We start from the raw sequence: 12,162 nt of genomic DNA, 5'->3' as shown, positions 1-12,162 counted from the left end.
CCTGTTTTAATTATTCTAAGAAATGTGTTACCCTGCAATATGTCTTCAATCAATTAGAATCAACATATCACCCAAGCTTTAATTTCCTTTGTTCATGATACTAAATACCTAAGCTAAATTTCTGCCTTCTCCACAAAGAGGGGAGGGAAAAGACAAAGAGTATACAGTACCTTGGCTCTTCATCAAGTGGTACACCACTCTGCATCTGAAAAATGTGTTCACCTTGTGCTGTTGAATAGGTTTAATCCTCACTAGTAATGCCAGCATCCCACCATGCTTATGCTACACCAGCCAGTAAAGCAGGCTACCGTGTGTTCACAGACCCAAGGATTTGTCTGTGTCAGCAATGGGTCACGCTGGACTTTTCTATAGGGCTATTGAAACCTCCATAACTATGGCCTAGCATGCAGCTGATGTCATGCAGGTCTCTTCCACCTGCTGACAGGCAGAAAACATGTCCTTGCATCAATGTGATCCTAACAGTGCTTTGCTGTGATAATGCAGGAAAGGAAGACATGCTTAAGAGACAGATGCACGTGCCTCTGTGTGCGGTAGGGCAATATTACCCTTTAAAGCCATCACATCGCTATACGCATTTAAGTAGTTTTTCTGAAATAATTGATGGGGGGGGGGAACACCTTTCAGGCAATTTAAATAAGTCAGTCCCTTGCATATTACTGCATTTATGACTGATTTTGTTTGCTCCACTTTTGGATGCTGTCTGTTTAAAACCAAGAGAATTGTTACATGAATATTGATTCTTGATTCTCTTGATTCCCCTCTTGATTCTCCCCCCTCTCCCCCAATATCTTTGCAAATATGCTTGCTTACGAAGTCCAACAGGAGGCTTCAATAACAACAATTAGTTAAGATAATTTACAGGTTTATAGTATTATAATTGGAAGTATAGAAAGCAAAGTGGAAGAATTATTATGCACAGCCTCATTATGCAAATAATATTGACCCATAACATCCTACACCAATTTCCCTAAAAACATAGGAACATGAGAAGCTGCAAGACCACTGGTCCATCTAGCTCAGCATTGTTGACACTGACTGGGAGCCATGGATCAGATCAAAGGTTGGATCAGATCAAAGGTTTATCTAGTTCAGCATTCTGTTACTACAGTAGCCAATCAGATGCCCCTCAAGGCTCATTTTGCAAAGGTCCGTCTGCGATACAGAGTGCGGAACACGTGTAGATCTGGAAAGGACAAATGTGTGCTAACATGTTAATCAATTCATCCCAATATCTGCTTCTATGAATGTTTTGCTCTTCTAAGAGATGACGGTAATTTGCCAGTCATCAACCATGGAAGACAGACAGGGAACAGAAACAGGGTGGCACAGAACCTTTCCAGTAGATCTCACACTGTCACACAGTTTAAAAACTGCTTATGGGCACAATACTACGCTTGCTTAGACAGAAAAAAGTCCTACCACTCCCAATATGGCTGGCTGGAGGGATGCTGGGAATGGTAGGACTCCCCCACCCCATCTAAACACGCACGGGATTGCACTTGAAGTCTTGTTTAAAAAAAGAATTCAATGCCCTTGGAACAAGAGGATTGTCCAGCCTCTTTTTCCTCAGCGAAATATTGCAAGTCATGCAGAAGATCAGGTTTTGTAAGGATAGATACCCCACAACATTAGTACCAAAATGAATCTGGAGATGGCAGTTTTGGATGACAATTCAAGAGCCAGCCCAGAACTGTCAGTCTGTTGTACACGGGCTTAAAAATAATCCACTCACACATGTGGATCAGAATATGGGATGTTTGAAGATATATTGAATATGAATGTGCTATATATAATTTATTTCAAATGAAACCACGTACTCAGCAAGCTCGGATCTTTGCACATTCTGTGTGAGCAGCAGGACATATCGCACTTCCCCACCAGGGATATCCCACAGATTTTGATGTGGGTGATACATGTACACAAGTATGCCCAGTTTGTGAGTTCCCTGCCTCTATTTTAAAAACAACAACCAAAAACAACCAAACACCACATCAAAGGAGAGAAGACTGGATATGAATACATACAGATGTGAGTATGTGCTGTGTGCATGATATGGGGATGATAGAGGAAAGCACACATTCAAAATTCCCCTTTTAGCGTGTGCAAGAACACACATGAGATTAAGCTCACAAGGACTTAATGCATTGTTTAGGCAAAATATTTCTAAGCCGCATTTTATCAAATCAGATTTTAGGGTGGTGTACAATATAGACAATACATTATTTAGACCTAATACAATAAAACACCAGCTTTATCAACCATAATAAAAGATCAGCAGATAAAAAAATACAAAGGCATACTGAGGGTTTATGCAAACGGAATTAACTAGGTACATAAAGACGTCTTAACCTGGCACCAAAAAGATTTCAAAGTAGGCAGCAGGCATACCTTTTCAGGAAGGGCATTCCAAAGCAGGTCTAGGCAACATGGTGCCCAAGGGCACCAATATGCCCGCAAAACCTTTCTTGGCTCCCACTAGCTCACTCACTTAAAAAAAACAATAATTAACACTTTTTTACAGCAGCTGGGCTTGCTATGAAAAAGATTTCTGTTGGCGCTGATAATCAGTTTTTCCCCAGGCCTTCATATCTCTATTCCCATGGCAGCCATTTTGTGATGGTACCCAAGGACAGTTTCTCAGATTGCCAAATGTGTTTCTCAGATTGCCACGTTACGGTTCCAAAAGTGGATTCCTTATAACATGCTAAATATACCGGATTTTATATTTTCAGAAATGGAGCCATCATTACATGTTTGTTTGCCCAAACAGTCTTAAGTGTAACATGAAACTTGTTGGCACCTAGAAGAGCCTAATCCATTTAAGTCTGAAGCTCTTCCTTCATTCAATCTTAAAATTCTTACCATGCAGACTTAATGACTTTAACATTGTCAGCTTCTCCCCCCCTCACAACTATGCTTTTGTTACACTTTGCCTGATGAGAAGATCTTGAGAATTCGAAAGCTTGCCCACAATACTGTGCCTATTTGGTTGATTCTAATAAAAGTATTACAGTGAGAATGAATATCAACTTTGTGCTCACTGTATGGGCTTCTATGAAGCAAACGTTATATTTGTCTGCCATCTAGTGGACATATAATATACAGGTTTCTTTTCTTTTCAACCCAGCAATTTCCTTAGAATACCAGAATAGAAGTTCAGCCTTAAAATGAACACATTAAAAGGAGGCGAGGCCCTGTGTCAAATAAATAATGGAAGTGGGGAAAACATCAAATTTAAAAAGGATACAAAGTATTTTAAGACAAGGGCCAGCCTCAGAGTTTGCACTAGGAATAAAATTGCAGCATTAACATTTTGTATTGTTCATCACCATCATAAAAGGCTTCCTTCCTGCCTTTGTGAAATGGCTGGGGAAGGAGCTAGAGAGTACGACAAGGGGATTCTCCTATTACTTGCATACATTTCTGGTTCCTTATTTGAGACATTTTTATACCAAGGGCTCAAAGAGACACACCCCAAAATTCTCTCCTCTGTCTTCCTGACCTCTTACTTTGTCAAGCCATGCCCTAATAATGAAAGACAAAATTAAATAGAGGGTCACATGCAGGAGAAAATGCATTCCCTACTTTATACAACCACTCAGGAAGGAGAAAATTGTCGGCTACTGAAGAGTAAGGGCAGCCTGCATCACGAAGGGGAAATTTTCTAAACCCTACTTTAGAGTGTTCTGGATGGCTGGATGGCTAATCGTAAAGAGTTCCATTTTAAAAATAGTCTTTAAACGTCTGAGTCAAATATCCAATCCAAGTCTGGACTGTGGTCTAGCAAAGACTATTTCACCATTACTGATATCACCAGCTACCGAAGACATGCCCAATATAAGAGCAAATCTATTTTTGCACAGGAGAACTATTTTTAATGCCTGGGCATTCAGATCCCCTTACTAATATAGGCAAGAAGCCCTTTTAAGAAAATGTGTGATCTAAACAAGTAGGCTTTTTCATAAAATGTGAGTACACAAATCAGCACCTCTGCACACAATATTCATATGAATTAAACAACATTTACTATTACAGAAGCAAACAAAAAGAATTATACTTAGGCGATGCCCCACTTCATACTTCAGCTGTTTAAGTGGTAGTACCCAGCATGGCTCAATGAATATTCCATGTTGCAAAAGAATTTGTTCAGGCCATTTCAAAGAGGTCAAGATGGCACCGATCTTCAAGGATCTTAGACTCTTCAGGTAATATCACCACACATCACAAAGTAAGTGTGTGTGTGAGAGAGAAGCAAGAGCACACTAGCAGGTCCTGTCTCTTTAATCACAAAATATCCCATCTAGGTAACAAGGTCATGGCTTCCCACACAATAAAGCTTGCTAACCACACCTCTGCTAGGTAATAAACATATTAGCATTGCATTACAGAATCCCATGAGAGCAGACCAAACACACATACTTCCTATTGTTAGTTGACAGGCATTAATCATGCACATATACCAGTTAGATTTTTAAAAATAGAAGCCAATCATGTCAAACTAGCCAAACCTTAGCCAGCACGGCCAACAGAAGTCAGGTTCATTACTTGCCCTGCCAAACAAATTTGAACCATTGCTCCACCCTAAACAAACAAGCTTATCTTTAACCATGACTCAATAATCAATGGTTCATTTAATGCAAGGTTCGTTTATCGTACAAAGACTCTAACTACCAGGCCGTCCCTCCTGCCTTCAACTCATTCCTGAAAAACCCTTAAACATGAAAAAAGGGGAGCAGTAGAGATTGGGGTGTGCACTCCACCACGGAATTATCTGGTAACTACGAACATCCATGGAGGATTCGATCTTCCGGAGCGGAGATGGGCCGCTTCCAAACCCATCAAATAATCTCAGAGCAGAGACACGCCCAATCGATGCTTCTAAAGTCTCTGTAACTATTCGACCGGTGTGTGTGGTGTCTAGTTGAAAACCTCCCAAAAAGGAACATGGGGTGGAGCAGTTTTGATAATTGATATATTATTGACATCTGTGGCTAATGAATTAGGAATTGCCACAGCACTGTCCGTGACCACGTTCTGTTCTCCTCCAATCGCACTGTTCGAGGGGAGGGAATTTTCTCACAGTTCTTGATTCTATGTGCTCATTGCTGTTCTTGGTCTTGCAGCGGTCGTTAGGGTCAGAGAGAGAGAGAGAGAGATTCTTTTAACTATGCACACACAGTGCAAAGCGAGGTTTAGAGGAGGAGAGGGAGGGGGGAGATCTATGTTTTTTGCAGAGAGAGAAGAGAGAGAGGGACCTGTTTCACCTGCTCCACCCCCAGTATGTGCCTGCCTGTTCTGTTAAAGCTTTTTCCTCCAATATGCCTGCCCATCCTGCCTTGCAGGGCTGGGTTGCGCAATCATTATAATTATTTCCCCTTAACGGTTTGACATGCTGTAGCTCTCCTTCCGCAAAGTTGTACCTTCCCAGCAGCACCTGGCTTCAAAGTTACAAGTGTCTTCTTCATGTACTTGTATATTTGTGTGTTTTAGGGTTGTGCAGTGCACACAAGCAGTACACAATTAATAAAGCACACTTTGATAACATTACATCACGAGGCATGGGAAACACTAACTGCTGCTGCTGTGCTGCTTCTGGCTGTGGGGAGAGAGGGAGTGCAGGGCTGGTTGGTTGGTTGGTTGCGCCTTTCTGCTTGGACTCATAGAAGTCAGGCACAGTGTGAAAGTGCCACTGGGCTGGCATTGTCAGTGAGTAAGCTTCTACACCTGAGTCAGGCAGGCTGTTTATTTCTCAGTTAAACTATTACTCCCATTTGCTGGCTGGGCTTCCAGTGCAGGGTCTGTGTGTCATCCTCCTCCCACATAGGGAAGCTGTTGTTGCTGCCTTTCCTCAACTTGCTCCAATGTGCCTGACCAACAGTGGGGGAGGGGTGCCTCCTTCAAGCCTCCTGTCCTCTCTGAGGTTGGGCAAGCTGTGTGCTGCTGTTGTGGCATTTATTAATATATTTCCTTATTTATTATTGTGCTAAGCGCTTTCCTGCTGCTTCGTTTCCCTCTCCCACATGAGAGGTGCTTGAAAGAGGACATTTGAGTTCAGACTTTAGAAAATTCCCTATAAATTACTGCATACAGGGATCTGCTCTAAAATTGGCATACCTAAAGCCCTCTTTAAAAGCTGTCATGGTGCCAATTTTCATGTGTTGATCTTTAAAACTGAGGGAGGTGTAAGCATTTTTGTTAATACTGGTTACCTGAAAACAAAACAATTCTTCGACGGGTAATTTGACAAGGTGGGGAGAGGGACCCACTCCGGAAATCATTGGGGCTGAGAAACACTTCTATGGGCGCCGGATCTAATTTCAAGGCAGAGAAGACCCCCTAGTAGAGACTGCATTGAATTGTAAGCTCTCTTCTTTCCTCACTAGCTGATCTATTTGCAGGGAGAGCACCTGGCTTATCTTAGGAAGCTGGTTACTTTTCCTGCAAACACATCTGCTCACAAGGCAAACTTCATTATGCTGGCTTAAGTTGACCAGTGACTCTGATAAAGTGAGAGTTCTACCTGCTTGGAGCAAGAATTGCTATTTTGAGAGTGGGAACTATGAAGTGGAGAAGAAGCTGAATCTTTCATCCTCCCTCCAACCACCTGTCCAACTGAAGATGTCAGGTTGAAAATGGATAAATATTTAAGCTAGTTTATAATACAAACAAAAACAAGACAATAAAATGAGCTAAGTTTTTGCCTTCTAAAAAGAAGAAGACCTTTTTCATCTGAATCCCATTTTTTCTTTAAGGATTTCTATGCTGCCTTTCAAAAACATACGTTTCTCAAGGTAGCTTGCAATTAGAATCATAAAACCATTTTAAAACCTGTAATTAAAAATGTTCAACAGCAGCATAAACAATTCCTAATATAGACCAATAGACAAAGGTTGCAATTTAAAACAGAGAGCGATAACCATTAAAAAACCCACCCTATCATTTTAGGTCTTTGAAACCTGTTTAAACCAGTCAGGGCACAATCCAGATCTACCTGCCTTGGGAGGGAGTTCTAGACATATGGTGCAAACACTGAAAATGGCCTTTCACTTGTACTCGTCAACCTAATTGATCTTGATGGCCCAACTACATGTTATACACAAAAAGAAGACAATGGTAACCCAATGGCACTTTTAGTGATCAGGAATGGAAAGCAGTTGGGAGGGAGAGGATGGGATAGGCTACTTATCCACACTGCAAATTCCATCACCCCTTGATAAGCCCGTCTTACTCCCTTGGAGTTTCAAACTTCTGCTTGCTGCTACTATTACATATTGTATAACATGTAATTTGAGCTGATTCTTTCACAAACTATTAATTATTCACAGTATGTTATCCTTTGACCCTCTATGTACTCAGCTGTATGTAAATTATCTTATACTCTCATCTGTTCTGTGCAGTTTGCAAAAATGAGTATATACTATATTTCACATAAGGAAAAAAAAAAGTTTGCATTTTCCTGTTATAATTCTATCAACGGATCCATAGTAAAGATAAATTCTCGCCTCAGAGTATTATTTGTTCACAGGTAAAGGACAGACAAATTGGGAGCCAAAATTGTAATGCATAGGAATTTTAGACAAACTAAGTCTCTTCCTTTCTTCCTTTCCTTTCCTTCTTTTAAAAAGAGTGATCCTTACTTTATAAGCATTGGAAATCGACCTCTTCTATCCGGCTTTGCATCTGTATCATCGCCATAGATTCTTTCACCATCTACATCCATCTGTAGAGCGACGGGATCAGAAAGGTCTTCTGTGAGCTATTTAGATAAATAAATGATGGAGTTCGACAATCAACACTCTTAAAAATACTGTTACTTTTCCACTGATTCTTTCCCTGTTTAGAGTTACAGAATAACTGTTTTACTAGAGCTGAAACCTATTTCAAAACATTTCAAAATTCAAGAAAATTTTAGAATTTGAATTCAAGTGTTCACATTTTGCTTGAAATTCACCTTGGAGAGATGCTTTCCAAAAACGTGTGTGTTCAAATCCAAACTCTCTTTGTTATACACTCATGTATACATATGAAAGGAGTGCTGTTGGTAAAGAAATTGCTGTTGGTGAAACATACATAGTGTTGTGCGAACAAAATACGGATTGAGCCCCAAATCTTTTAAGATTTCAATTCTATGCACACTCGCTGTGTAGGGCTTACAGAATACAGTGCAACTGAATTCCGAGTAAATAGGTACAGAATTGCACTCCATGTCTTGTTAATTAATTTTAGATGACTGATATAAATATTAACTTTCCAAATTCAAATTTTACACTAAGGACAAATCCAATTTCCTATAACGTGTGATAATTACATTCCTACACCTTTCCCCCCGCCCCATCAGAAGCTTTCCTTTAAGCAGAAAGATGTAATTGTAAGATGATATACATTGTGTAAGAAATCAGATATTGGGTTCTCCTGCTAGCTCCCTAATAGATTCAGAAGTCCAGTAGCTTCTATTAGGCTGCAAGTTTTAAACTGGTTTAATTGGCAAATGCATCAAGAGTTGTAAGTAAGTTTGGAGAAGTTACTACCTCACTTTTCCCCCCCTACTAGCCTACTCTCCCACAAAAATGCCTACGCTAGTCATGAAAATAATAAGAAAAACACTTTTGGGGTTTTTTCCAGTATTGTCTCCTGGAGGTGACACTTTCCACAGGTGACTGATCAGACCAGCATCTATTTGTACAAAGTGGATCAACCAACTCAAGCTTTAGTTGATTAATCTGTAATGGCTAGTTTTAATTGGAAAGAGCCAATTTTAGCAATTTTGGCACTTGAATATTAGTATAACAAGCACTATTTTTTTCATAGGCACAAAAAATAGCTTAAGCATAGACTTTCAACTGTACTTCTAAATACTCTTTACAATATTGTAAGGTTTCTCACATTTACTTAACAAAAACCAAAATTTATATTGAATCTGATAATATCCAAGTGTTTTAAAATTTAATTGATTGGTTAAAAGGCAGGAGATTAGACAGCTGACAGTCTTAGTAACCATGTTGGGTAGTTTCAAAACCCCTAATTTGAAAACTTGAATTACAAGGGTTTGCTTGAGAATCTTTTTCCCAACCCTTCCATTCTGGCTCTAATCATTGTAACAAGTCTTCCACAAATCAATTGAAAGAAATTATATAAATGTAATTACTGCTGTATTTCAGATGGATTATTAACTAGATATATCTCATGACATTTTGTATCTATGCTCATTTATATTGATGCAAATTCAGTAAGGTAAATGATTATGGTGACCAAAGAACAGTGTAACTATGTCCACATATCTTAGGGCACTTCGGACTTGTATTTCCTGAACAGGAATCCCACAAACTGAAAATAAATATTAGACTGTAATATAGTTGTTCAAAGGATTAGGGAATCTACTGGGCATGCCCAAACATTTGAGTTCACCTGAAATAGTTCTTCTGATTCTGACCTATGTATGACACAGTTACTATTTGTAGCAAGATTTTCTATTTTACATATGCTAAGGACATACTTATTATTTATTTTAAAGAATGTATACTCCACTTTCCCCATACAAAAAAGGGTCACTCAAAGTGGTTTTCAAAATATAACAACAACAATGAAACACATTTACAACAACAAAAAGGAGCAGAAAGACAAAAATACAAAGAGCCAGGACTAGCAGTCAGCAAATAAAATTAAGCAAGAGATAAAACCTTGTTTCAATGGAAAAGTCTTCAATCATTGGCAGAAAACACATAAAAGAGCAAGATGACCTAATATAGGGTGACCATATAAAAAGGAGGACAGGGCTCCTGTATCTTTAACAGTTGTATTGAAAAGGAAATTTCAGCAGGTGTCATTTGTATATATGGGGAACCTGGTGTAATTCCCGCTTCATCACAACAGTTAAAGCTGCAGGTGCCCTGCCCTCTTTTAAAATGGTCACTCTAGTATAGTTCCTGCACTATAACCAAAGCTTTCTGGGTGGTTCACAACAATTAAAACCATAAAATTCAAGATGATAAAATGCAATATAAAAGTTCAAATCTACAGTATAAAATAAAAACAAAACAAAAATAAAAGCAGTGCAAAGATTTAAAATGTAGTAACGATTTGAAACAGAAAGTAAAACTGAAAATTATTCTTCAACACCCTTTAAAAGAGTTTTATATATAGGGATTTTTAGTCATGTGATTACGAGTACAGAACCAGGGTGATGTTGGCTCTGATTTAATTCATACAACGTTCAAGAGTGTGAGTTTGCATATTCAATACTGGGGAGTGGTAAAATAGTAGAGTTGAAAGAGGCAAAACAGAGTGTGTTAAGTTTAGGATTTTAATTTTTAAAAAATTTATTGTATTGTATTTATATCCCGCCTTTTTTCCTCCAAGGAACCCAAGGAGGCATACATAATCCTCCTCCACTCCATTTTATCTTCACAACAACAACCCTGTGAAGTAGGTTGGGCTGAGAGTCTGTGACTGGCCCAAAGTCACCCAGTGAGCTTCCATGGCTGAGTGGGTACTAGAACCCGGATCTCCCGACTCCCAGTCCAACACTTTAGCCACTACACCACACTGGCTCACCACCAGTGGATTAGATATAGTGGTAACTTTTTTCTGGCCAGATCTACACCTTGTATAAAATCGTTAAAATTATGGAATAAAATGCAAGAAATATCACCATGAAAGCGATAAAAGGAATGTGTATTGTGCCCCAACAGTTATGAGTGCACTTCAATACCGCTATAAAGCAGTGGTGTAGATCTAGCCCGAGGTTCTGGCATGTTTTACAGTTGCATAACAGGTAGGAATTTCCCAGGTCATCTCTTCCTAGCTCTGAGATACAGGGGGAGGATCTACACTACTGCTTATAACAGTTATGACAACTGTTCAGGCTCAGGACATATTACATATAACGTTTTCATAATTTTTAAAGTGTTATATCCTGCTTGGTGTAGATTGGGCCAGGGATAGGTACAATCTGTGGCATTTGAAAGTTAGCCAACAGGCAGAAGTTCACCAGGCCAGTGTTTCCTAGCATGGAGATTCAATGCTGAGAGAAGCTGGGCTTGTTATACTTGACAGCTGTATGACAGGCAGAAATACAACAGGTGCTGCTTTCATCGTTGCTTTTATAAAACGAAAGGGACAACTCTAGGGATAGACGGGCGAATACAGGATAGCAGAGGGGTGGGGAGATAAGAAATTGGGGCAGTGATTGGGGACATTCAATGAAGAGGTGTAAAGAACTACATTTGGGCTTGCGATGGGCGAGGCACGAAGAATCCGTAACTCGCAGGAGATGAAACGGCACAGAATCCGGGTCAAGAGGGGAATAAAGGATAAAGTGGAGAATTGAAGCGGAATGATTAGAGTTGGGCTGTAGCGGCAAAAGTTCTGAGGCTCGGCCTGGCTGCACGGGGGGGGGGGGGGGAAGCGAACTTTGGGAAGGGGAGGGGGAGACTTGCCTGCGAGCTCTCCATGAAGAAGGGGCGACCGAGAGGTCTGGCAACAACGTCCGCGCTGTTACGTGGAAAGTCCAGCAAAAGCGAAACCAAAAGCACCGCGCGGCTCCCTTTGGCCCCGCGTTAAGTCGCACAGGAAGCGGCTGCGAAGAGGACTTGGGAATTAATGCCCCAGCTTCCCGCCTATGAGCCGGAGGCGGCGAATAGCGACGCCTCCTGAGCTGAACTCCCCGGGGAACTTCCTCTCCAGTTGCGCAGATTTGAAGCCTAAGCTGAACACAGTCATGGGCTTCCCCGCCGTGGCCTCTATTAACGAAACAAAAACAACAACCCTGTAGTGGTGCAGCTAGGCCTAGACATTAGGGCGAAAGTCCAGGGCCCTGTAGAGAGCCCCCAAATGAGCTCCCTGATAGCGACAGGTGGTGAGGGCATCAGGGAAACAGAAACAAACTCCATGTTTATTACTGTAGTCATGGTGGTGCTACGATTTAGTTGAGTTTAAAATGCAACACTGCACATGCTCAGGTTATTATTATTATTAAGCCTGGAAAACAGTTTTGTTGTTCTAACACAGCAGTTCTCAACCTGTGGGTCGGGACCCCTTTAGGGGTCGAATGACCCTTTCACAGGGGTCGCCTAAGACCATCGAAAAACACATATTTTCGATGGTCTTAGGAAACTGTATTGACTGAACTATGTCATATATCAT

The 12,162-nt window shown here is 40.5% G+C and overlaps 1 protein-coding gene across 1 annotated transcript in view; it reads right to left on the bottom strand.

Moving 5' to 3' along the window:
* The window catches only part of CASP7 (caspase 7), a 29,441-nt gene extending 17,879 nt beyond the window's left edge, over positions 1-11,562 (bottom strand). The window contains exons 1-2 of the mRNA XM_063132687.1: positions 11,457-11,562; positions 7,659-7,777 (exon numbers count right to left, since the gene is read on the bottom strand). Coding sequence (XP_062988757.1) covers positions 7,659-7,777; positions 11,457-11,471 — 134 coding nt within the window. The 5' untranslated portion in view covers positions 11,472-11,562. The remainder of the gene's footprint in view (positions 1-7,658; positions 7,778-11,456) is intronic.
* Positions 11,563-12,162: the final 600 nt, after the last annotated feature.

This window comes from Elgaria multicarinata, chromosome 8 (assembly GCF_023053635.1).
Source record: "Elgaria multicarinata webbii isolate HBS135686 ecotype San Diego chromosome 8, rElgMul1.1.pri, whole genome shotgun sequence".
NCBI lineage: Eukaryota > Metazoa > Chordata > Lepidosauria > Squamata > Anguidae > Elgaria > Elgaria multicarinata.
The sequence above is the reverse complement of the archived record's forward strand: the minus strand, read 5'-3'. Positions and strand labels throughout refer to the sequence as shown.